The 27,966-nt window shown below is 41.1% G+C and overlaps 1 protein-coding gene across 1 annotated transcript in view; it reads right to left on the bottom strand.

Moving 5' to 3' along the window:
- The window catches only part of LOC129723523 (tubby-related protein 4), a 92,359-nt gene that overhangs the window by 5,962 nt on the left and 58,431 nt on the right, over positions 1-27,966 (bottom strand). The window contains exons 4-12 of the mRNA XM_055677796.1: positions 10,991-11,155; positions 10,714-10,896; positions 10,376-10,652; positions 10,023-10,309; positions 9,740-9,964; positions 9,456-9,684; positions 9,249-9,386; positions 9,009-9,145; positions 6,388-8,943 (exon numbers count right to left, since the gene is read on the bottom strand). Of these exons, the coding sequence (XP_055533771.1) occupies positions 6,388-8,943; positions 9,009-9,145; positions 9,249-9,386; positions 9,456-9,684; positions 9,740-9,964; positions 10,023-10,309; positions 10,376-10,652; positions 10,714-10,896; positions 10,991-11,155 (4,197 nt within the window). The remainder of the gene's footprint in view (positions 1-6,387; positions 8,944-9,008; positions 9,146-9,248; positions 9,387-9,455; positions 9,685-9,739; positions 9,965-10,022; positions 10,310-10,375; positions 10,653-10,713; positions 10,897-10,990; positions 11,156-27,966) is intronic.

The following is a 27,966-nucleotide window of genomic DNA, read 5'->3' on the forward strand; positions in this document are numbered from 1 at the left end:
CGGTCCAAAAACACTTTTAAAACTACGGAAGTGCGTGAAACTTTACAGATTCCGATGGGGGGTGAGTGAAAGAGTTCTCTGATACAAAGAAATCCGGAAAAACGCTTGAAAATTCTTCCGTTCGTTCGCTTTTATCAATAGCTGACCGAAGGCAGTCTCCTTGAAAATAAACACTTGGTCCATTCTGACTGAACACTGTAATCGCTTTTCATTGGTCATGCAGACAAAAATCATGTTGTAATTTCTGCTGTTTTAGAGTTAAATAAAATCTGATTGTTGTTGACTGTTTTTTTTTCAATTTTGCGACTTGGTCCGGTCTGACTTAACACCGACCAATTCAAATCTGGAAAAGTGTTAAGCAGATTCAAGTTGAATTCAAATCTGGAAAAGTGTTAATCAATACTTTGCATGAGTTTATGTCATCACTGCTCAACGTCATTTTTGGTGCGAATCAACCGGCAACGATGGTAAAGAAGATGTGCAAACAATATCAACGAAATCGAACCGATACGCTGTGGCTTTTGTGAGGCATACTCCCACATCAGTTAATGCTGTGGAATTAACAGTCGTACCAACCGGGACCTTTTCACACAAGGAAAGGCAGTATTTATTTGCCCGAATTACCGGATTGAGCTGAATGGTCGAAATATTAGACAGTAGGTACCTGGATGACAATTTAAAATCCCACGGTGGTTCTACTGCTGCTACGGATCTCTCGAAAGATTTATTAAATCAAATTCAGTTGCTCGCTGATGCGGTAGATAAATTGGTCAAGAAATTCTATGGTATTGCACTGTCTCGTTCGAATGCAGGTGGTAGCGAAACTAATCATTTGCCTCGCCATCGCTTCGAGCGTGGCGTGGAACAATACGACACGACGTTTTTGGTTGTGGATCGCGGAACGAGATCTATCGACCTCAGTGATCCCTCCATCGGCTCTATTGTATCTGCTGCCAGTCCACCAAAGTTTTGGTTGTATTTGTCAGGATTTCCGACGACGTGCAAAAAAATTCGCCGTGCAACGTAATTAATTTAATATCAAAAGGGAAGAATATCTCGAACATGTCGTTCGTTTCATTCAAAATTAAATTAGACCCGTTATTACAAGAACGAGCTCTGATTGCGTCGACTTGGGTGGAAGAACTGTTGTTCAGCAGAGCAAGTTTATGGACCAGTCGAGAAACTCTCGTCGACAAACAGCCAAACCAGTGGACAACGCCCAGACGCCAATTTAATGCGCTGTACAATGGACGATATGTACCAACGGGTTCCCATCACAGACGAATACCCGTCTCAAAATTTTTCTTTCCAGTCACTCAATCGTCCTATGTTGCAGCCCGCCGGCCTCGCCCCGACTGACCGTGTCTGGATCTAATATCAAAATGTTCGAGGTGTAAGGACTAAAATTGACGACCTGCTTCTGGCTGCCACCAGTGTTGCTGATTATCGCTTTATTGCATTCAAATACAGTAAGGTCGCTTTTTACGCGGTTTTTTTTACGCGGGTTGCTTTCCTCCATTACTCAAAAACGGTACAAGATATCAACCTCATTTCAATCATGTTTTCCGTTTAAGGCCACGATTGATCATATATCAGTTTTCAAAAAAAATCACAATTTTTGGTGTAAATACTCAAAATTTAAAATATTGCATTTTGGTCTCTAGATTGGCCACTATCATATCCAAACGAGGTTTGAACGTTCTAGGACAGTTTTCTTCGTTATATTTGCAACTCAAAAAAGTCGTTTTTACGCGGGCCCATACAAATTTGGAACGCATCCCCCTCGTAAAAAGCGATCTTAGTGTATGTTGTCTGCAGCCAGAAGTACTCAGTACAGTGGCAACAAAGCAGGCACTCATGAATGAAACGAACGTGTTGATTGTCTCGTGCCATGGTGAATGACTTACGTACGAGAAGTTTTTTTTCTCTTCGCATCATCTTCGCTTCGGGCCCGATCAGATCAATAGGAAGACAGAGGTTTTTTTTTCGTGGTAATCTCATCGCTCAGAATATTCAGATGATTCGCATCATTCGCATCATTCACTTCATTTGCCTCGTATGCACCATTCGTGCGATTCGCATCAGTCATATTCTTCGGGTCTTTTTTTTTCTGGGTGAACCTAAGCAATTAGCTTTCTTCAGCCAACAGTGCTGCGTAGATGTAGTTTTTAAAAATGAAAAGAGTCTAGCAGTGATGAACTGCTTAAAAACAAAGATGAAGAATGTTGTGGAGGAAAAGGCTGAGCCAAAGGGGCAATAAAATATTGGTGCCTTATCGATGTTTTCAGTTTTGTTGAATTTATTTTAAATTTCAGAAACCTATGATCAGTCGACTCCAAGAAACATTTAATCTGTCAAGAATATATCCCTTCTCAGATGTATCGAATACCCTATCCGATAAACAGAGAATTCGCTTGCACCACCCTATGCGGCGACGTTTGTTTGGGTCTTGTACAAATCTATTCTCACCAAAACCTACGGTGTTTTTTCCTTTGTAAACGTCATTGGTCTTTCCCGACGCTTCGTTCGCTTCGTTCTACTGTAAGTCGAATTGCTGGTGAGTAACTTTTTTCCGGCTGGCCGAATGTGGTAACTCAGTGAGGTACAGCAGGAGCAGGAGAAGAAGTAAAGAATAGAATACACCCAAACAGTTCATTGAGCACTGTTATTCGCACTTGATGATGCGATAGGCTGCAGCTATAGTACCAAGTCACAAGTGAGCAGCAACGATGATGCATCATGAATGATTGTGATAATCAGCAACTTTGGCTGCCACAGACAGCAGCTACGACATAAGTCATCTGTCAGTTTACCTATTTTTTTCAGGTGATACTTACTCGGACAGTGTCCAGTCAGTAGGCCAGTTAACGTACTCAGATCAGCTTTATTAATACTGAGTAGGTTCCGTGTGATTCTATTACATGGTGTAATGAATAGTTTAGATTGTCTTGCTTTGGAGTAAGCCTTCCAGTTGGCATCAATCATCATTGATTCCCAGCCTCTAAGCCCAGATTTCAAACAGGATGAAGACCATACAGAATGGCTCCGGCCCGACGAATGCAGTTGAAGAACCAATTCTTGCTAAGAGATCGGCTTTTTCATTTTCTTTTATACCACAGTGACTAGGCACCCAGTATAGATTAACAATGTTTGTTACAGTTAGTTGTCTTAGGGATTGAATACAAGCCCATATCAACTTCGACTGACATGTGTATGCTTTTAATGCATTGAGAGCTGAAGAAGATGCAGCTACAGTAACTGTTCGCTAACTGGGTGCTGTTTAACTGGGCTGCTTTTTAACTGGGCGTTCGCAGACGAACGTCAAAAATCAGCGTTTGGCATGTTGCTGTCAAAACGAGATAGGGGCACATGAATAGTAAATTGAGATTGATTTTTTCAGTTCAATGGAATATGGTTGTCATCACAAATGCGATCGACTAGAAATTCAGCTATTTGTTTCCAGGTTTTATGAAAACAACATGTTTCCAGGCAACGGTTAGTGCAAATAAAGCACACGCAAGGCTAACAATATATTTTTTCTCATTATATGTTCATCAATCAGGAGTTTTAGTATATTTATTTAAAACATTTTACAATTTCCGCTGAGAGTTTTGCCTAGCGCCATTACATCGAAATCCCCCTCGATATTTGACGACATTTGAAATGTCAGCCCAGTTAGCGAGCGACATTCGTTAACTGGGCTAGGCCCTCAGCTCAGTTAGCGAACGAACAGTGTATAGGCATTTCTATATTTCCTAGCCAAGCAAATGCTCGTGCATGTTAGAATAGCAGCAGCCTAAATACTTGCCGAAATGTCAATGATATAGCTGCTGGTTTCGATTCTTTTGTTCAGAAATGGTTGCAAATGAACGTTCCATCAAAGAGACGGCCTATTTAGCCTGCCTGGAGTACCCCACTGCTAGGTGAACTTAAATGCGAAAGAAATGCTTGCCAAAGAAAGCATCGCGTGCTACGATACTCTCACAGCAAAATTAGTTTCCAACGCGCCAGCAATGCGTATTGAAAGCTGAACTCGGCTTTATACAAGGCTAATGTCATGAGAATGCAGATTAACCTCTGACGTAACCCGAAAAGTTTCTGGAAATTTGTTAACAGTGAACACAAAAAAAATCTACAGTGCCGTGCAACGTGGTCTTGGATGATGTTGAAGCAAAATGTTTTGAGCCTTTTGCTAAATTTTTCGTATCGGTGTTCAACGAAACTCCTGCCTCTGAACTTGAAGCTGAGTCTGCTGCATCAGACGTTCCTGTGGACTGCAGGAATCTGATGCCGTTTGGGGTAACTTCTGCAATGGATATCTCTGCTGCGAAAAAACTGAAAAGTTCAAATCCTCCGGGATCTGCCGGTATACCGTCGGTTATTATTTCCCGTGATCAAGGCTGGCAACAAGAGAAACGTAGGAAATTATCGAAGCATAACAAGGTTATCTGCAGCGGCAAAGCTATTCGAAATCATCGTCAATGATGTGATTCGTAGCCAGTCTATGAGGTACATCTTTAATGATCAGCACGGTTTCATGCCACCACAAATTTGTTGGACTCCACCAGCACTTGTATTACTGAAATGGAGAACAAAACTCAAGTTGATGTTATCTACACAGATGTGAAGGCGGCTTTAGACAAAATCGACCACAATATACTGTTGGCCAAACTATCTCGTCTTGGATCTTCTTTGAGGCTAGTATCGTTGATTAGGTTTTACCTGAATGGTCGTGAACTGCGTGATAAAGTTGACTCCTGAGTATCTTCGAGTTTCTACAATTCAACCGGAGTAACCCAGGGCAGCAACTTAGGTCTGCTGTTGTTAACGCTATTTTTCAACGACGTTACTTTGAAATTGCATCTGGGTTGCACACTCATCTACGCCGATGACTTGAAAATATGTTTGGTGATTCGTTCAATTGCAGACTGCCACTTTTTGCAAAACCAACTGAATCTGCTCACGGACTGGTGCTTTCGCAACAAACTAATCGTGAGCGTATCAAAATGCTCCGTCATAACGTTCGATCGCTTAAATAAATGATTTTTTTTGATTACTGCATTAACCCTCTAGTGCCCAATACCGCCATTTGGCGGGCTTCAGTCGAAGTTTTGAAAAGCTTCAATATGTACTAAAAAAGTGTTTATAATGATTCATAGTGATTTTACCGAGGCCCGTTTAGAAATTAACTTGGGCACTAGAGGGTTAATGGGACTTCACTCCGAAGGGTTGAGAAAATGAATGACTTGGGAGTCGTCTCGGATCCAATACTATCATTCAACATCTCGATAATTGCCAAGGCCAATCGACAACTTGGTTTCATTTCCATACTGATTGAAGTCCTTTTATTGTGCGCTGATGTGACCAGTTCTGGAGATCGTTTGTATTGTTTACAGGAATACGTGCTGGATCGAAAAAATTGAAAGCGTTCAACGAAGATTTATCCGGCTGGCCCTACATCAACTTCCTTGCCGGAATCCTCTAGTTCTTCCTGAATACGAAGACCGGTGCAGACTTTTGAACATGGACACATTTGATCAAAAGGCAAAAAATTCCGGGGCATATATTTTCGTGGGGCCTTTTTTGCTTAAAACATTTAGAAGAAAAAGTATTGGAAATTGTGCATTGGTTTCCCGCTCCGCTGGAAGGTGACGAGGAAAATAAAGGTCTTTATTTCGACTTTCCGTCTGTCATCTTTCCGAGTGGTGGTTGCATGTCTGTGGCTTAGGGCTAGGGGGCCCCTCGAGTCAGGAGGCCCGGGGCATTTGCCCCATTGACTCCCCCCCCCCCTTAAATCCGGGCCTGCCCATGGCTCTGTGACTAGCGATGTCGGCTAGCTCTCCCACAGGGTTGCGATATCGGGTTCGATTTCCAATCAGGTCGAGGATATTTTCGAGCTGGAAATTTTCTCGACTTAGCACTAGGGCACGGTGTATCGTTGTACTTATCCTACAACATGCAAAATGTGCCAAATATCGATAACGAATTCTCGATCGAGACCGCTATTAGCCCCACAGACTAGCGTGTGATATTGTTGTATTGTATGTTTAAATTTGCTAGTTACGCGGGTAATAGTACAAAGTTCGTAACCATAAGCCACCATAACAGATAGTATTGAACCCCGAGCAAGATCGGATATGTAGTTAGTATTATGATAAAGTGATAGAGAATCGTCAGGCCAGTTACACGTGATGAGAATTTTAAACGTTGTCCTGACCGGTCCAATGGTACTGGCAGTTTTGATTCGACTTCAGTTTTCAAAGATCTCATCTTCAAAAAATATGCCACATTTCTTCAGAGTAAAATAATCTCAATTTGATTTTTTTTGTCAATTTGTTAAGAACTATCAAAACGTTGATTTTGTAATAAAACAAAACCCAAACCTACCTTTTGCCGCAACTGCGCCTTCTGGAAGGTCTCCAAGTCCCGGTACTGCTTGCTACCCCCGCTGCCACCGCTGCTATCATCGGTTTGATTTTGGGTTTGATTTTCGTCATCGGAACTAACGTCGGTTTGCTGTTTTTTCCGCTGGCGACGGTTCAGCAGGGGCGAGTTAAGGATGTGCCTAATCGGAGAAGCACTTTGGTGTCGTTTGCTCTTTTTGCTAGGTGCCGGAGATGCCGGCGAACTTCGCGGCAATCGTTGGCTCGCGGGTGAAGAGGGTGGTGTTAGCCGACCTTCGTCCAGATCTCGCAGTCGGCTGATTATGTTCTCCAGAGTGGTGAGTGCTTGCGCGTGCAGTGAAACGGATGCTTTCTGTTCGACGGGTGTAATTTCGACCGGCTGCAGGGACGGTCCGTCGCCGTTGTTGTTTTCACCGCTCGGCCCCGGACAGCTTTCGTTTCGACGATGTCGCCTAGGCGATTCTTCCTTTTTGCGACCTTTACGGCTGTCACCACTTTCTTCCGTCTTTCGGCCCATAACCGGTGTGCTGTTTTCGCTCTGAAGCTTTGATGAGTCACTTCGATTTAAAGAACGATGTCTCCTACTGAACAGTGGGCTGTCCGTAAAACTTGTAACGATTTCGAAGTTCTTTCTTATCTTCGACTTTGGTGTACTGCATGCTCCATTACTTTCTCCATTACTACTGCTGCTACTGTTGTTGTTGTTACTGTTGCTATTACTATTATTATTTTTTCTATCGAATAAGCTTTTACTACACCCTGCACCATTAGGAACATCCTTCAGCACTAAATCTCCATTATTACTATAAGCCGAACTAATGTACTGCTCCAGAATAGAACGCTTCGCCTTCGGAGGAGCTTGTGGTGGTTTTGCACTGACAATATCAACATAAATGTGATTTTGCTGCTCGTCTAGGCTATTGTTTTCCCTATCAACAGCATTCCCGCTTTTACGGCATTTAACGCAAACCGATTCCGTGGAGTTGACGGTTGGTGAAATCGTTTCGCAGACGGAGCAACTCTTGGGTTTCTCCTTTCGGTTCAAAATGGGGGTCCTGGATATCGGTTGAGTAGCTCCAGTTATCCCTGGAAATTTCACCGAAGGGCGGCGCTTTGTCGAGCTGCCGTTGCCCGTCGCTTGGGCAGGACGCATTCGCTCGATCTGGTCGGAAGATGAGTATTCAGTCTCGTTCTCTGATAGTTCATTCACTTTGGGCATCTGGCGGAAAAGATTGATCAGATCACGGTTTAGGTTTGGCGAGTCCTGCAAAATATCGCAAGAATCCAGGCTCTTGGATTTGCAGTCCTGTCGGAGACGGGTTTTCTTCAGATCGTCATAGTTTTTCTTGTATTTTTTCTGACGCTTTTTGTCCACCAGCACCAACCTTTTGTAGGGGGTTTCTTTGCGCATCATCGATAGTACGGCATCGCTTGGAACTATTTCTATATTGTCTAGATAGCCTACACTACAGCTGCGCGTGATGGATTCTGGAATTCCACTAGCTACTACCGGTACCATCGAGACTACTGTGGGAGTCCGTTTCATACTAGTTTCGGGTTTAGTTGCTATCCCACTGGCACTCGGTTCCGGTACTGCCGGTGTGCTTGCATTGGTTGGTGTTTCTTCATCGATAAATTTTAGGTTCTGCTTCTTAGAAACTACTTGCTTGCTGCTTCCTGGAGCGGAATGTGTAGGATCTCTGCTGCTACTAGCTTTCGCTTCCATTCTTTCGAGATTAAGATTAAGATTTAGAGGAACCGGATTAACATGCGACTGATTGTTGGCTCGATTGTGATCCGAGGACATAAGAGCATTTTTCACCTGAACAACATTGTTCACGTAGTCGGTATTACTGGAATAGCTCATCAGGGTTGTCTGACCGGCCGGTGGCCTATCGAAGATAATGTCGCTAGGTGCGACAGCATTCTTTGGTGATTGCAGTGTTGGAACGGATCCTTCACAGTATAATGGTGAGATGGCAACGCGAGATTGGCTGCTAGAAGCAGACGAGGGTCTGCTGCATTGGCTAACTAAGCTAGAATAACTGATACCTTGACGAGGTGGTGTCGCTACCGGTCTGGACGGTTCGCCAGAATCAGCACCATCGGTGTCGTCTTCGTAGGATTCTGCCCGAGCGAGTGGTCCGAGTTGCGGTAATGCAGGGCGCGAGTTAGAAATTGCAGCCAATGAGGATGGAGTTTGCCGACGGGGGCGCGATGGAAACCGATTTGGTCGAGGGGACATTGGAGCGATTGGAGGTGCCGCCTCTCCATGCTTTCGTAGCCCAGAGGGAGCATGCGGTTGATTATGTTCCTCTTCGTCCTCAGAGAAAATGTTTGGGTTGAAGTTCGGATCGGGTCCGGTTGGGAAATCGTCTCGCAGCTCAGTCACGACAAGGGTCATCTGACGAGGCTGCAAGTGCAGCAGCGAAGTTTTATACGTAACCTGACCCAGGTTTGCGGGTAGTGTCTTTGCCAGGCCGTGGATTTTAAACTTCGTTCCCCAAATGTTGGATGTAACTTCAACAAGTTTAACGTGCTGAAAACAAAATTGGGATTGAATATTTTCCATTGAATTTTTTGAACATCAATTCGGTTGCATACCTCGGGCAGAGTGTCAAGGTATGCCAACTCCTCATTCGTCTCCGCGCTGTCGGAGTTCTGGTTCGGAGATCGATCGCTACTGCTGGGATGACGTTTTTTCGTGCGCGCTTTTCGCTTTCTGGATAGTCTTGGTGAACCTAGCAGTGAGGAAAATGGAAACAGAGAAATCACAAAATAATAACATTGGAAAGTGCTCTAAAAAGACATTAGACTTTTTGTTGCAAACAAAAGTGTACTCACGACAACCATCATCGACGTCGCTTTCTGAACTTTCCGAGCGTCCATTAGTGCCAGTGGTCGAATGACTCGATGCCGATGAACTCTTAGTAGTGCTGGTTGTTGTCGAATCCGAGGAATGCATACAAAAGCTGGAGATTTCTAAAAAAAAAACAAATTACAGGTTAATAAAAAACACGATCCTACTAAAATCCTAAGCTCCATACGAACCATCAACCTGGGGATCAAAAATAACAAATTCCGGTCGAATTTTGGACGTTCGTTTGCCCTTTAGCAACGGTACTAGGCCTCCAAGAAACTCTAGATAAAGTGTGTAACAGGTACCCGAGCTTTGGTTGGCATCGTCGTCATGTCGAATCATTGTGCAGTGCAAACGGGTCGAGCAGATAGGAGGTCGGGAAACAAACTCCCGCAGTGACCGTAAATCGGGAACACAACACTGGAAACAAGATTTTATTATTGCTGACACTACATGCCACAATCGGAGCGCTTACCCTGATTGTTTGTGCAAATAAATTGCCAATTAACGCCTTGATTCGTCCGGGAAGTGGTAGTTTTGGTAGCATCGCTTCCGAACTGAGCGATGATTGCACCTGCAGTCGACAGAACAGTTGCAATGACGCAACCCTTCGTGATACCCAGGCAATGTGAACTTGGGTTCCCGTAGCAATGAAGATTCGTTTGTCGTTGTGACCCCAAGTCAAAGCGGAGACGGGAGTCTGTAAGGAAAATGGTACTGTTATCAATTTCCATTTATGGTTTAATGATGAATCGTACCGTAGTGCAAGGTATTTTTGCAGAGTAGAGCAAATTTCCTGATTCAGTGAAAAATTTCAACAGATTATTATAAACTTGTGTCCCGTGTGCTTCGTTTTGATCTAAACCAGGAACGATTTCGCTTCCAGCTACTGCAAGTAACTCCCGTGAGTTACTCCATTCCATCACAAAACCCAGAGCTCCATTCATTCCGGTATGAATGTGGCACGGGGAAATATCGTCGAATGACTTCAGTAGGTAGATATAGCCGTTCTGGAAGCTTACCGCCAATACAAACGATCGTTTCGCTGAGAAAAAAAAAAACTCAAAATGTCAGAGTATATTTTGACCACTTCTAGTTCTGCAAAACCTACAGGCATTAGTAACGCCCGGTTCGGTGTCTTCGCCTTCCTCCATTTTAAACTTCTCGCAGGACCACGCCATAGAGGTAATGCCAACTTCCGAGCACAGCTGCACCTGGGAAACCATCGCACCGTGTACGTCCATCACAATAATCTGACCCTGAGTGGTACCGAAATAGACCTGTTGATCATCCGGAGTCCAGATGCCACAGGTGATTGTAGCGTCCAGATTGAGCATCGAAGACCAGTAACGTTGACCGGCAACAGAACCAACTAACACGAAACCGTCCTGTAAATATCAACAGCTATCGTTGCGTTCGATTCTGCAGATTACGCCTCACGACACATACCTGGTAGCATATCAGCGCCATCCGTCCATCGTGCGACCAGGAAAAATGCGTTACTGGTGTGTTCCTGTCGTTTATCAGTTCCACGCTCCACCGACCCTCGTACTTTATCCAGACGAAGATAATACCGGAGCTGTCACAGCTAGCTAGCTTCTGGTATGGTTCGTTCCATTTCACCAGAATTACCTGTTGCATGCATGCAGCATTGAGGGCGGTACAAGAGAGAAACAATTAGATTAGATTAATTTCAGAAGAGAATCCAGCCGTATGGCGCACGTACGTCTGATCGATGTCCCCGTAGGTTGTAGTTTGTCCGCAGCGGGTAATCGACACTCTTTTTGCAATGTGACGTGGTGAAGGTAACTCCGACTATCCCTCGCACGTTGCCCGTCGCCAGCCAGCCCTCCTGATAGTAGTTGGTGCGATTCAACTTCCAGCCTTCCTCCTGTGAACAAGGAAGCAAGAGAGAGAAATAGAGAAAGAATGAAAACTACGCTTTATGCCATACTATACTATACACCTTAAACTGTGGTGCACCTCATCGTTGTTCGTGATAATTTATGTAAAATATAATTAGTTTTCTTCCGTTTTCCGCGTACGGATGGCCGCACAGTTATCGGACTGACTCCATAATAGCGATATAACCAGCCCGTTTTTCCGACCGGTAAAGGATTACAATTTTCTTCGGTTCGTTCGAACGTGAGGACTGTTCAAACTACCTACTCGTCGTGGGCTGTCGATGAAGAGAGCCCTTAAGCCGTTTTTATTTAATTGACGGTTTTGTTTACTTCACGTACAGCTTTGCCGTGCGAGAGGGTGCGGCTTCGCTGTTTAATCTTCATTAAATAACATTTTCGTTACACTCTGCGGATAATATAATCGATAGGTGAGTCCTCTATGGTTATTCACGAAAGTTATAGACACCGGGCAATTTTCCGCATTTAAGCACTGATTAAGACCTTCTCGGTAATCGAACTTTGCCACAGAGATCCGAGATGAAGGATTTGTCGAAAATTTTCTCACAAAACACATGCCCAATGGATGAGTATAAAAATTTTCATTTTTTTAGGGGGGGTTTGGTAGTAGCTTAGGTATTTATATTTATTAGTAAATAATTAGTTTGCGTGGCCAATCACAAATGGTCTCAACACTGAAATTTTCATGCTATCAACTCTAATGGTAAGTACACAGTAAATTTTTACTGTTATTGTGGTCTGTTCTATTGGCAATACATGAAGCAAAGCTAGTAAGATTCGAAAAACAGCATATTTTTTTTTGTTGGGTTTTAGCTACCGCGACCAAAAATTAGATCTATTGTAGCATTCCCCAGCTTTTCATTACCTGATCAGAGTGAAAAATTACTATGAGAAGTAACTCTCAGCTCCTGATTTAGGTATGATCCCAATTAGGTATTACGTGCCGTATAAACTGCACTACCTTTTAGGACAAAACAGCCAAAATTCAAAGGGCTGTAACAGTCCCTTTGCGAAAAACCCTGCTCTTTTGTTGTAAAGTGCTGGACAAAAACATAATTAATGTGCTGAAGACTCGATTTCTTCATTACAAAAACGACAAATTATTTTCAGATGATATTTGGCTGAACAATGCCCTGTAATTAGACCTTTATAGGTGCATAGGTCTTTTTTTAGATAGAGCAAGAATTTTGTGTGTGTTTGATGCATGTGGCATCACAAACTGTTTTGATTGCCGGGAAGTGATAGTATATTTCCAGTTTGAATCTATCATCATTTTTTTCCCAGTCTCTGAATCCATTTTGGGAGCATGGAGAGACACCACAAAACGGTTCCGGTCCGATAAGCTGTTTAGAAGATCCTAGTCTGGCTAGTTCATCAGCTTTTTCATTACTTTCTATTCCACAATGTCCCGGAACCCAGTAAAGATTTATTGTATTTTGATTAGACAACTGTTGAAGCAGCTGAATGCACTCCCACACCAGTTTTGACGTACATTAACGCATTTAGAGCAGCTCGGCTGTCAGAGAAGATACAAATATTCGCATGCTTGTATTTTCTCTTTAAGCAGACAGTGCTACATTCTATAATCGCCTGAATTTCAGCCTGAAATACGGTTGGCCATCCACTCATAGAGACTGATAGATTGATTCCGGGACCTGTTACTCCAGCTCCCACTAGACTGTTGAGTTTTGATCCGTCAGTATAAAATACTTCAGATCCTGGACGAGTTTGTGGCCCTCCCGAAACCCAAAGAGAACGGTTTGGTTCTTCCACGTTGAACTTACGCTCAAAAATGAATTTCGTTTTCATTCAGTCATCGATGACTGTTACTAATGGATTGATGCGAATTCGATTCAGGTGTCTTTCAGTGGTCCCTGTAGCTGATGACTTTGTTCACTGTAATCTTAGAGCTGTTTTCCCAGCTTCAAATTGCACAAATTGATGTAGTGGAAGAAGATTCAAAATTGCGTTCAGGGCGTTCGAGGGTGCACTACGCATCGCACCTATGCTGTAACGGTAGATTTTCCTGATTGATAGGCAAACGGATTTTTGTTCAACGGATTATTTATCAAGTACTTTGATTTGAAAACAGCATATAGTTCTTTATCAGTTGCGTCTACGTTTTCTACGCTTTACTTGAGAATATATTTTCTGAAAATAACTGCCTGGAACCGATTAGAAACTAGCTTTTTTGCATTGTACATATTGAAGCACTTTTCGACGATTCTGAGCTCAATTCGGGATCATTTTCTATTCTGACCATCTTGGCCCTTAGAAGCCCTTTTCGGCGATTCTGAGCTCAATATGGGGTCATTTTCTATTTTGCCTTTTTCTGGCTTTTAGAATTACTTATTTTTATTTCTGAGCTCAATTTGGGATCATTTCCTTTTTTTCCCTATTTTGGCCTTTAGAAGCACTTTTCGACGATTCTGAGCTCAATTTGGGATCATTTTCTATATTGGCCTTTTTTGGATTTTAGAAGCCATTCTGAGCTCAATTTGGGATCATTTTCTATTTAAGCCGTTTTTGGCCATTAAAAGCACTTTTTGGCGATTCTGAGCTTAATTTGGGATCATTTTCTATTTTGGCCTTTCCTGGCCTTTATAAGCACGTTTTGGCGATTCTGAGCTCAAGTTTGGGATTATTTTTTATTTTGACCTTAGGAAGTACTTTTCGGCGATTCTGAACTCAATTTGGGACCATTTTCTATTCTGGCCTTTTCTAGCCTTAGGAAGCACTTTTCGGCAATTCTGAGCTCAGTTTGGGATCATTTTCTATTTTGCCCTATTTTGGCCTTTAGAAGCACTTTTCGACGATTCTGAGCTCGATTTGGGATCATTTCCTATTTTGGCTTTTCCTGGTCTTGGGAAGGCCTTTTCTGACCTTCAGAATATCTTTCCGGCGATTTTTAGCTCAATTTGGTATCATTTTCTCTATTGGCTTTTTCGACTTTTAGAAGCACTTATTGGCGATTTTGAGCTCAATTTGGCAACATTTTCTATTTTGGCCTTTTTTGGCTTTTAGAAGCCATTCTGAGCTCAATTTGGGATCATTTTTTATTTTGGCTTTTTTTGGCCTTAAAAAGCACTTTTCGGTGATTCTGTGCTCAAATTTGGGATCATTTTTTGTTTTGGCATTTCCTGGCCTTCACAAGCACTTTTTGGCGATTCTGAGCTCAATTTGGGATCATTTTTATTTTGGCCTTTTCTAGCCTTAGGAAGCACTTTTTGGCAATTCCCCAGTCAACATTTTCATACGTATAATAATGTTTTAACTCCAATATCCACACTCATATATATCATAAAAACTCACATTTGATGCACAAAAACAGCATATACATACTATTTTGGAGGCGATATACGAACTGAGGAATAATGGTATGCAGTTCATTGATATACGTATTTATATACGATTATATCCGATAGAAAGTGATTTGTTTCACACTGTCTTACAACTCTAAGCCTACAATCGTAAATCGCAAAGACTCCACCATGATATACATTTAAAGATGAATTTCTGCGCATGATAAAAAGCGTGTTCTACGATTTCTACTTCGTTGAGATATATTTGCGATAATTTTCATACATTGATATACGATTTGTGGTTGACTGGGTCTGAGCTCAGTTCGGGATCATTTTCTATTTTGGCACTTTTTGGCGATTCTGAGCTCAATTTGGGATCATTCTTATTGACCTCTCCTGGCCTTTATAAGCACGTTTTAGCGATTCTGAGCTCAATTTGGGATCATTTTTTATTTTGGCCTTTTTTAGCCTTAGGAAGCACTTTTCGGCAATTCTGAGCTCAGTTTGGGATCATTTTCTATTTTTCCCTATTTTGGCCATTAGAAGCACTTTTCGACGATTCTGAGCTCGTTTGGGGTCATTTTCTATTCTGGCTTTTCCTGGTCTTGGGAAGGCCTTTTCTGACCTTCAGAATATCTTTCCGGCGATTCTTAGCTCAATTTGGGATCATTTTCTGTATTGGCTTTTTCGACTTTTAGAAGCACTTTTTGGCGATTCTGAGCTCAATTTGGGATCATTTTTTATTGGCCTGTCCTCGCCTTTATAAGCACGTTTTGGCGATTCTGAACTCAATTTGGGATCATTTTTTATTGGCCTGTCCTCGCCTTTATAAGCACGTTTTAGCGATTCTGAGCTCAATTTGGGATCATTTTTTATTTTGACCTTAGGAAGTACTTTTCGGCGAATCTGAGCTCAATTTGGGATCATTTTCTATTCTGGCCTTTTCTAGCCTTAGGAAGCACTTTTCGGCAATTCTGAGCTCAGTTTGAGATCATTTCCTATTTTGGACTCTTTTGGCTTTTTGAAGCCATTCTGAGCTCAATTTGAGATCATTTTCTATTTTGGCTTTTTTTGGCCTTAAATAGCACTTTTCGGCGATTCTAAGCTCAAATTTGGGATCATTTTTTGTTTTGGCTTTTCCTGGCCTTTAAAAGCACTTTTTGGCGATTCTGAGCTCAATTTTAGATCATTTTTATTGGCCTTTCCTGGCCTTTATAGGCACGTTTCAGCGATTCTGATCTCAATTTGGGATCATTTTTTTATTTTGACCTTAGGAAGTACTTTTTGGCGAATCTGAGCTTAATTTGGGATTATTTTCTATTCTTTTCTAGCCTTAGGAAGCACTTTTCGGCAATTGTGAGCTCAGTTTGGGATCATTTCCTATTTTGGGCTTTTTTTGGCTTTTTGAAGCCATTCTGAGCTCAATTTGAGATCATTTTCTATTTTGACCTTTCTTGGCCTTAAAAAGCACTTTTCGGCGATTCTAGCTAAATTTGGGATCATTATTTATTTTGGCTTTTCCTGGCCTTTACAAGCACTTTTTGGCGATTCTGAGCTCAATTTGGGATCATTTTTTATTTTGACTTTAGGATGTACGCAGCCAAAGTTTGGCAGAGTTCTGCACGTTGTATGGAATGGCGGTTAATCATTAGTGTATTTATAATTTTCGGAACAGTCTGCATAATATCGTTCCAGTACCGGGAACACTTATATAGGGTAGGGAGTCGATTTCCTACCTCTGGGCTCCAAAGTTCACAAGAATGGATAAACATCTATAATCTTTTATTTTTTCCAGTTTGAGCTCTAGGACCAAACATGTGCTTTTCAGTGTCATTCTTTTGTTTTGTTCTTGAAAGGCCAATTGATATTCAATTTGGAATAATGCTTGTTCGCGCCTGAACGCGAATAATAACAACATTAGCAGCAGCTGGCGAGCTTCGTAAGCCACGCCTCGTTTTCTCGAACCATCGAGGCGAACGCAACGAGCAGCGAGAGCGAGTAAGAGAAAGAAAAAGTAGCGTCTCTGCGACATCATAAAAGTGGTGCACGTTATTGGAGGTTCGTTCAGTTTTATTTCATTCTTGAGTCTGTAAACATCAAGAGGAAAAGCTATTGAATGGAGGGTTAAATACAAGGCTAGTGTTTTTTCCAACATCCTTCGAAGACTGCCACATTGCTGTGCGCTGCTGCTGACGTTTCCATTACTGCTACCGCTGTTGCTACCCGCTGATGAAATCAGCTGCTACTAAGTTAGGGCAATCCTTCCCACCATCCACTAGTAGAATGATTGGTATGAGGAAAAGCTGGCTCAAATAGGTATCATATTCTGTCGACCTTATACACTGCCGTTTTACGCATAGTTGTCCCATGTTACTTTTGGTCGATTTTCGTTTTTTATCACCAATGAGTTTATTTTCGTGTATATTTTGGAAAAACTTTCAAAAATAACATTGTTTGTTCCGAAAGTCTTGAAACCCCATACCATATCTGTTTGTCCCATCGATGATTTTCTACACATATTTGTCCCACTAGATTTTTTGCTATTCTAATCTATCCCACTAATCACTAATTCCCATATTAACAACTTGGGAAGTGCTACAGATTAATAAAAACTTCTCCTTACAACGTTTGGCTACATTACGAATGTCAAAAATTCGGTACCGAAAATCACTTTGCTTGATTATTTAAATTACGTTCATATCTTTGTTCGGAATACCTAAACCTTGTATGCTGATTTGTAATCTGAATTCCTTTCCTTTTCGAGCATAAAAAGACAAATGCATGAGATTCATACTAATTTAAAGTTATAAGAACTATCTTTTGTGTGTAACTGAAATGGTGGAAGCCTAACAACGTTCAAATATGGGCAATCTGAAAAAACAAGTCCCCTTTGTAATTGTAAGTCATCTGATCTGATACTTATTCAATTAACTAAACTTTATCTCGACAATCATCACCTGCTTATAAAGACAACACGATTGGCGTGATCATTTTCGTGAAAAATGAAACAGCCTTGTATCCCCAAAACGAACTTTGTATTGGGAAACATCGAAAGTACGTGGTGGGACTGATATGCGTAGAAATTTCCTATTGGAAGGCGAATTTCTCGGCATTATTGTCCCAGTGTGTATTTTTATGGAAAAGAGTGTTAAGCCGCAAAACATTCAACTAGATTTATTGAAAACAGTCTATTGCAACATAAAACTGCAAGGCAAAAAACCCATGACTGAATTTGTCACATTGGCGCAATGCGTAAAAGCATTCTAAAACTTTAACATCGTTTTACTCGTTTGCATGATTTGGAACATGGGACAAATATACGTAGAACGGCAGTTAAAGGCTTGACGATTTTTAATTGTACAATAATTCGAATAAACAAATAGTAACTTTCTGCATTTGGGTGGATGCCGTGGATAAATGCTCATATAAATTCTAAAAATTTTGTATGGACTGTGGACATTACACATACACCCCCCCCCCCCCTCTAAGCTGTCCACGTGGTATGTGGATGGCCCCTTCAAATTGGACTATTTTTCTCCCGTTCCGTTTTTAGATTTTCATTTTACGCCCCTATGTAGTGGAAGTCATCAATCCGATAAAAAAAATTAAAAGACAAAGTTGTAGATAATAAATTTAAATAGCAGATTTTTTTAAAGTTTCAATGTTGCATCAATTTTTTAAATAAACGAAGTGGCAATTAAACGTGGCAAATTCAACTGCTCTTGTACTATGTGGCAGCTGTCCGGTGATAAATAATGGCAGGTAAGACGAGTAATTTATAATATTTCATGAAGCATTCCCGAAAGGAGGAAGCCATCGGTACTCCCACGGAAGGATTCCGTTCTATTTCACTTCAACAGCGAAGTCGAGCGCTCACTGCACCGAGCGAAGAAAAACGCTTTAGACATAAAAGAAACAAAGGCAACCGAAGAGATTTTTAAGGCAGACTAACAGCGTGGAACCAACGATTCAAAAATGGAATGGAATTTCCAAGAATGAGGATTGCGTCATAAGGGACCTTCTTGGTATCGGAATAGATAAAAGCGGATGTCTTTGTGTACCTGTGCCAGAATACAGTTGCTTGTAGTAAATTGTATGGATCTAAAAGCATAGAGTATTAACTCGTCTGAAATGGTTTCCTGAATTATGACTTTTTTGGTGGTGAAATGATGCCCGCCACTTGCTATTGATAAATTCAACCCGCGACAAGATTTTTTTTTTTCATGCAACACGATTTGCTACGGATCGGAAGCAAATCACGTGTTTTAGGCGGTTTAGATAATCCCGGACGTCACTGCAGACATAAGAAAAATATATATAATATATTGCATATTTTCTTTTTCCAATATCATGGAGATGAAAGAATGGTAAAAGTTTACCGAAACGCGTGGGAAAGCCGCATTGTCAGGAAGAAACAAGTTCGATACCGCTAACTTTTCGGTTACCATTCGCTTTCTAGGGTTTGAGTCAGTGTTGTCAACCAGCTTTAAAAAAATCTGACTGGCTGCAGAAAATTTAAATTTGTATGGTTGCTTTCTAAAAGTGCGAATGATTTTGGAAGCTTGGCATTACTGCTTTCTGCAAAAGAGAACCAATGAAATACGAAACGATGACGGCGCGGTGCCGGCCGGCCTTGAATAGACTGATATAAGTATAACACTGCATTTTGTGTAAGTCGATGAAAGTTTTTGAGGTGCAAATTTCATAGTCAGCCCGCGGCCTGTCGACAGTTTTGATCGATTGTCTGCATCGTATCATGCCGACGTGACTTGGTTTGAGGTGTGTGGGCGTAGGGAACCGAAATTTGATGGACAGCAAATGTTTCCTCCAATGCTATGCTTACCGAAAATGTTGTGAAAACATCAGAAGAATTTCCTAGAGGAAGTTTCCGTTACTTGTTTGCTCTTCAGTAAGAGCAGAAACCAACGAAGGTTACAAACGACAGTAATTATGAGAAACTGGTATCTCAATAACTCGGTCTATGTAGAAGCTATCTTTTTTGTGTCTTCTAAGAAGTTGTGATACACAATGTGCTGAAGATTTAGCTAGATCTGCTCTTAGTCTGATATGATACGGTTTATCTCCGAAACAAGTGAACTTAAAAAAAATCTTAGGAGGGTTGTGTCAATTCAATATCGAATAAGATACCGATCTCATCTTGGCGTTATCACTGACAGTGAGAATAAAGTATTCCTTGTGATAAAATAAACAGTGAAAAGCTGATTTAACACTCAAAACTAGTGTTGTCAAATGAGCTAACTTTTCATTGAATGCATTTACTAGTGCCCGCTATCGCACAGAGACTGCATTTCACTAAAGTGCCTCACTGCATCAGCTGCTATCTATGCTAAACCCGCTGCAACTGCTACGCTGTTCGTAGCCATGCCAATGTTTTGGCCGCTATACGCTGCTATTGGTATCCGCTGTCCCTGCATCAGCTGGCCCAGCTGCTATCGATGCTGAGATCCGCTACAACTAGTGCACTATCCATTGCTATGCCACAGCTGTGGCCGCTATCCGCCTGGTATCCACTGCACTGCTACTGCTGCTGCTAAGGGAAGACTGCTGTTTTCGCTGTCTAGAACAATTATGAGCGGCTTCGACTGAAACAGGCCCTTATATAGGGATGAAAACCCTATCGATAGTAGTAGGAAATCATCGATAACTATCGATAGCCATTTCAGTCGATAATTCCCATCCTTACTCTTATACAGATATCTTAGATTCTGACGACCGTGCTTGGGAAGCAATCATATTAACGACTAATCCGATCAGTCAAATTTCGCGCTTCAACAAGGATTGACCATTCTCAATAATAATGTTGCTTGTCATGATTTGGACTTGATAATTTTTGAATTTTGATTATGCGAAAAATAAATTTTTATGCGATAATGAAAGCTTTTCGGATGTTGTGCTCATGACTGTAGGAAAAGATAATTCAGTACGTTCTGAAACACGGAGATGAAGCCAAATATATATCTGTTCCAAATTTCTTGAAAGTGTAAATTGATTTAAGAGAAAATATTAACTCTTCAATTAGGTTTTTATTTCATCCTGAAAAGGACAATTTGTTGTTTAACTCAATGTTTGATAAGATGCCGATCACATCTTTGCGTTATCGCTGGCAGTGCGAAAAAAGTATCCCTTGGGGGAAATAAACACTGAAAAGTTTTCCAGAACGTTCTTTTCATTGGATGCGCCTGCTATCGCTCAGAGACAGCATTAAAATGCCACACTGCATCAGCTGGCTCTGCTTATATAGACGCTGAGACCAACGTCAACCGCTGCGCTATTCCCGTAGTGGACGCTTCCAGTAGTGGACGCTTCCAGTAGTGGACGCTTCCGTTGCCATTGGTATCCGCTGCCCCGCATCAGCTGGTCCTGCTGTCGATGCTGAGTCGCGCTCCGCTATTCGTTGCCATACCACAGCTGTGGCCGTTATCCGCTGCACTGCTATTGCTGCTGCTAAGAGAGGACTGCTCCTGTTGCAGCCTAGAATTATAATGAGCGGCTTCGAGTGAAACAGGCTCTTATATAGGCCAAATTGCACATTTCAAATGGCAAAGTCTATGATTCTGTCGAATTTTTCGTTTTGACAAGGCTTGACTATTTTCAGTAGTACAATAGTTTGAATAATAAAATTACAATTATCTGCACTTGGGAAGAATCTTAGAAGATTTTCCAATCTATTGCTGCAAGAACGAAGGAAATCCATCGAATACTAACCGATTTATTAGCATTTGAAATTAGACATATTTTTCACTTTTTTCAGTTTCAGATTTTCATTTTACATCCCTATGTAGCCGAACTTCCTGAGAGAAGTATTCTACTTCAAAAGTGTCTTCAACAAAGTTTTTTATGACAATGTTATCTTCAACTCTGCAGAAGAAACTATTTTTCTAAAGTGTATAACTGTGAAGTAAGGTTTCCAGCGCCATTATCGGTGGAGCTCCGCACTGTCATTCTTTGAGGCCTTTCAGCAACATTGAGGCTACCAGCACATTTTCTACCATTGTTTTATTTATTATTTTATTCGACACCCCACTGTAAAAGGTTAGAAAGAAATTGCAGACACGATTGCAGAACAAGAAGCGATAAAATTTGAAACGCATCACATGTTCAGCAACGATTAAAGCTCGCGTGATTTACGACGTTTTTACATTGACGATGTCGCTCGCGTGTCTCCGCAGCTGAGGAAAAACTGTATTCTCACCCCGAGAATGAGCTACTCCATTATCCTTTCATTAATGGATTTATAAAATCAGACCCTTAGTTGTGAAACTATTCAAGCGCCTTTTTCAATCTATCTAAAAATCTTTGTTGTGAAGTGATTTATTGCAGTAACTTTCACCATTGTTGAAAAAAAGGACACAATTCTACTGTTAGGTGGATCAGGGATTTTCTCTTCGCTGTTTGTTCGATGTTTGGCAAATATTGACAAAAGCGGAGGAGGGCGGATGATTAGCATGCTGAACATAAATGGTAATATTCATCATAATATTTATTCAGCACCATTTCGCAGGTAGTCTACCGGAACAAAGTTGTTGCCGACTGCAGTTTTCACAGCTGCGCGACCTGTGCCGAATTCGAGGTCTAAATTTGAGTCAATTAATTGCTAAGCAGTTAACAGGGCACGCTATCCTTCCGTGGGTTAGTGAGCGAAAAAAAAGGCATGCTATTCTAAAAATATCCTTCCATCGTATTAGGGTTATTTTGATGGGGTTATTTTTATCCGTGCTTATTGCGAATGTTGTAATTGATAAAATTTGAATACCCTTTTTCTAGTATACGCCTCTCAATTACTGTTACTGAGGGGAGCACAGCTTCTCAATGCTGATTAGAGGAAAGTATATCCTTTGTAGGAGAATATATCTTGATAAATGATATTATTTCGCGTAAATGGTCGTTAAAACGCGGGGTTAAATCGACGAATTCATTCAGAAGGACCATAAAAGGTAAAATCCTCGATGTGAAATCACACCAAAGCTAATGTTCCCATGCAGAGCAAAACGTTGTTGAAGAAAATAGAATAAAAATTTAGCATAGAAAAATAGGTCAAAACAGATAATACATTGGAGTTCAACATTCCCAGACACAACGGCCTCCGGTTTCTAGAAACAGCCTAAAATGACCGAATAACACCCAACATCGATATATTCGGAACCACAATGATGCTCAGAGACCAAAAATTGACTCCACATGTCATTTCGAAATACATGATGATGACTTACGGGTACTGGGAAACAGACTTAAAACTCCCCAAAAAAATCTGCAACTCACAGCCATGTGAAAACTCGCCCATCAGACTTTTTCAGCAATGTTTATGTGGATTTCATCCACCGTTAAGCTACCACCGTCATGCGTACAAACCTGTCAACATTTTCTTTTCAATTTACAATAAATTTAAATAGATGGAGAAATAACAGGACATAGGGATTTTTTTACAGTGCTTTTGTTATTCTGTGCGGAACAGCTCACACGCTGCTTTATTTTAACTCTAATCTGATTAGGATCTACTCAGTTTGGTATTCTTATGCAAAATGTCAAAAAGTGAGTAATCGAGTACTGGACAATTGAGTAACATTAACACAAATTTTCATAATTACCATGTTTACTCAGTTTTGAGTTATTATCCATGATGTTTACTCACCCCTGAGTATATGTATATGTCAGTTTTCAACAGCAATATTATCGCTTTCCGAAGAACAATTGGTGTCGCTTTTTATTCGTTGGCTAGCAGTAAGTATCTGATCTGACATCAAATCAATAGTTTCTTAATCAATTAATAATTTCAGCCCAAGCCCAAAAAATGAGCGTGCAGGTTCTTTGACGTGAAGCAATGGCTTAAACAGCAAGGCTAAAAAGCGTTTCTTTGCAACTTCTCGGTACGATAAAAGAAACCAACTCTCTGCAAAGTAACAACGGCAAAACACTAGCGAAAGAAATAATTAACCTCCGCGTTTAGTCGCAGCAGAGACCTTGTGAAGCACTGTAGGGACGTACTTTTTTGTGCTTCTCTCCTACGCCAACAGCAGTTATTGTTACTGGGACAAACAGCGTTAACCCTGTGCCCGCGGTAAAAAGGTGAATGGGCGATTTTTTTTGTCTGTTCCTTCTAAAAGCACATTTTGCTCTCCACCGGCTGGAACTATTTCCAGGATTTATGACCGACTGCAGCAAATGGCGGCTATAATATTACCGGAGACTAATTAATACAAGCACGAGCGGGTGCCCAAATGACATTACAGTCGGGCCCAATTACAGACACGAAATTGACGGGATGCAGTGCTGATAAAAGTCATTTTCCCCAGCAAAATTCTTCGAAAATTACAACCAATCATTTTCAATTTTCATTTCCAATGATCGCAGCACTCTTTCAGATACACTAGATTTTCGTCCTACGAACGTGCTGTTATACTCAGATGAGATAGATCACGCGCATCGTTCACGGTTACGGAATAAAATTTGACGACAAATCCAACCAAACGATCCTCACTTCAAAGCGAAAAAGAAAAACAAACAGTCCACTCAACCAAAATAAACCTCACCGAAACACTTTTTCACTGACACTGACCGATGCCTTGACAATCTTCGTTAACTATTAAACTGATTTTGTTGTCTTGCTTTCATCGCATGAAATATAATGAGGTGTTTTGACAGTTCACTTCCATGCAAAAACCAGGAAGGGAGAACTCTGAAAGGATTGTAAAAAAATAACGTTTATGGATGCTTTTTTTCACCTTTACTCAAGAGTGTCAACAAATATCAACCCTGACGGGATGTGCTTTCTGATTGAATCAATCACGCTGTAATCCGATTATCCTAGATTGATGCGAACCGATGCTTTTACCGCGCGAGGAAAAATTGTAACTTCACAATCGGTGGTGGTTAATCACGGCGGTCGTTTTAAAGTGGTCACTCAGGGAGGGATAATCCTAAACTAATTAACGATAAAAACGAATTTTGAATAATATAAATCGATTGAAGATAGCAAAGCCGAACTCTCATCGCCACCGACCTGTTTGTGCAATCAATATGAAAATTAAATAATCTTTGATCCATTCGGTTGAATGTGATTCGTCGGGGTTTGCGTGCCAATGGGATGGAAAAGTAATTATCACCCAATGGTTACCCGTTGTTTTGGTGGTGTTGTGCCACGCGACTGCACTGCAGGATTGGATTTTTCCCACTGGAATCGTGCGGACAGGAAATAGAATTTTATATAGATGCAATCGAATGCCACGGGTTCACAGCACACGATAGGAGACTTTTCTCGGAACAATTTGCAGAAGTTTGTTTGAACAACTTTGTTTATTTTTGGAATTGAAACAAAGTTAAATGGGATGACAAGATTATAAAACTGGGAGCATTTCGACCGAAAGGTTTACGAGGTGATTAAAATAACGACATTGTTAAACTCTGACCATCGTAAAACAAATGGTCGTTTTCTTTTATCGGATATTTTATGTTCTGATACAGACGAAAACACGGCACAGTCGAGACAGTGTTAAGTCGTTACTCTTATCATAAAATGTTTAAGTCTGGTTTCCGATGAAAAATGTATTTTCGCTATGATTGACGGTTTAAAACTTGAGTATATGAAACAAATTAAAAATTCTCACGCCCACAAAATGTGGTGCTCTTTGGTTGTTACATGATGAGTTGACATTTCTGACAACTGTGTGAGGTCGTTCGTGCCGAGTGTCACCACCAGGATCTAGTGAAAAGGGTATCAAAATCATGAAACAACCCTCCGGACCGGATTTACGAGGGCCGCCTTTCGTACGCGATGGCGTTATTATTAGCTTCGCCAAGATGATCTTGTGCCAAGGCGGTTGGAATGCGAATAAATAGAGTTTGCAATTTCCAATTAATATCTGTCGTCAGAACAGGAGCTGAGCGATTGCAGCTTCGTTGTTGGTGACAATTTCATTCATTGCGTCCCAGATGGCTTTGAAAGCGTGATGTGATACAGACATTGTAGCAGGCTGACCCTGGCGCTCGCTGGTCTATTGCGGAAGGTGAAGAACGTGAAATCGTCTGATGCAGAGGTTTTAATAACAGAAGAACGGAGAAAATTTAATTTGCTGTAAAATTCTCAACGCAATACGCTGAAAATTGTACGAATTCGGTAATCCCTCTACATTCCGAATTAAAGAGCCCGTAAACTGATGAATTACAAAAGTTACCCATGCAGCATCAATCATAGTAACCCATGAGTCAACAGAAAAAAAACTTCGAACTCTAATCGTGATGGCGAAAACAGTGAAACTACTTCATTCAGAAGTGTGCGCGTTCAAAGAACGGTGCGTCAAAAACGAATATCGAGCGCCTCTTTGTGGGTACCGGATACGCCCGTTTCGACATCTACAATATCTTGGCACTATTGGACAAGAATCAAAGCATCGAAAAAAACCGGTTCTAAACGGCCGATGACCCTGAGCGATAAGAAGCTTAAAAAGATGCTGAAGAGAAGAACCGAGGGAAAAGTCGCTGCGTGCGCTTGGTCGTGAGGTTGGTGCCACAGGCCAAACTGTGAAATATACCTGGCGAACATGGATGTCAACGACTGGCAGGGCACTTCGTAGTTTATTTCCTTCAAGAAGGAAGTGAGCTCCGAGGTGAAGTTTATTTGACACAACAGGTTCCCCAAGAAGATTCTGCTGTGATTGTTCCGGTTGACTACTGGAAGGCCACTTTTAAACCTTCCCTATTCCCTATTACCCACTCGGGAAAATAGTGTGACGCCGGCCCTGTTACCAGGGTCGTGATACCCACATCCTGTTGATGGGGCTTAGATGTAGCTTGGAGGATACAGCGTTTCAGGATTTAGTCGTCCGCTCCGGGTCAGACGCTGTTGTATGCCGTCGCTAACATGGAGACACAGGCGCGGACGACCACCGTTCCCAGTTAGCATATGACCAAAGTTTCCGCCGAGGACTAAGATTACTCGTATTTCCCTAGCCAACAGGTTCGATCCGTATAGTTCAATTGATTCTGTGATATAAGCACCTATGTACAATCTGACAAAGTTGTGTAAAACTTTGTATATGAGCTTATAAGTACGGAAGTGAGTTGATATACGTGCCAAAATGGTTCACGCAGTTGAAGATATAAAACCTTTCAACAATCTATAACAATTTCCTTTTGCATAAAATTTGAGGTATAAACAACTCTGTTTGTAGTACAATTGTAGAACAAATTCTTATTCTCATAATTTAAGCATAAATACAGTTTCGTTTCACCCGTAAAACGCAGTATTCTGTACTGCGAACAAATTTTGCATTATTTACAACTTAAAGTTTCCAATTTTCGATCATTGCTCCTATCCTCTATCCTCAGCGTCAATAATATGATGCGTATCAACAAATTTCATTAAGTACTACAAAAAGCCTTAAATCGTATTGTCGTGTCCGGCGTCCATTTTAGGGCGATTATTGGCGTCCCGTTATTTAATATATGACTGATCTCTAACACATTACTCCAAAAACTGGCTCTCAACATACACTCGGGCGTGCAGTGTCAAATAAACTATTTGAACTAAAAAATACACTCGGTTTGTTTGCAATGCAACCTGTAGGTTTATGTGTTAATTCTCTCTAAACAAATCACTCACATACACTCAGATACGAGCTCTCAAGCAATGGGAATCCCGGTTATGCATGCAATACGATCATAGGTGTATAATCTTTACCACACGCATACACATTTACATACGCCCGCGATTCTTTCTCTCGATCAAATGCTGGAAAGAACCTCTTACACATTCACAAACCCTATCTCGGATATATTGGCCTGTCGTAATATGTTCGTAATGTTGACCAAGGTATACCGTTATGATACACTGGAGCAATTTGTGGTTTACAAATCGTTGTTCTTATGATATTTTTTGTTCATCTGCTATCTTCACAACACGTATGAACCTGTAAATCGTATATAATGTCACTTATTGTTTCAAACTATATTCATAGACACTGATGTCAATATGTAAAGTTAGATCTACTTAATATTTGGTCGCAGCTTTACATTTACTATGGCGCCTCTAGTGGCGGTTACGAGAAACAAATGACGGCGCAGGATGAGGAAGGTGTGGTGCAAGTTTCATCACATTCGAGTCAGTGGATCAAAAGTTTTCGACGATGGAACGTGAAAGACATGAGAAAATTTCGCACACTCACGTTGAAAATCCGATGAAAATTGCGATGTATCTGAAATTTATTTATTTATTTATTTATTTATTTATTTATTTATTTATATCATCTGACGTAAAGTCTTAATGAATGTTAAAAGAGCCATTAAAAGTTTCTACTATTAGTTATTCTATGCTTAAAAATACAACTTGGCTCACCATACTCGAATAAATGCTCTACACTCGTGAAAGTTCTTATACTAAACGCAGCAGGTTCATACCTAATAACCAAAGTTTGTACGATGGTATTGGTTTACAAGCATAGAAGAGGGCTTCAGCATGCGTTGAG

This window comes from Wyeomyia smithii, chromosome 1 (genome assembly GCF_029784165.1).
Source record: "Wyeomyia smithii strain HCP4-BCI-WySm-NY-G18 chromosome 1, ASM2978416v1, whole genome shotgun sequence".
NCBI classification, from domain to species: Eukaryota; Metazoa; Arthropoda; class Insecta; order Diptera; family Culicidae; genus Wyeomyia; species Wyeomyia smithii.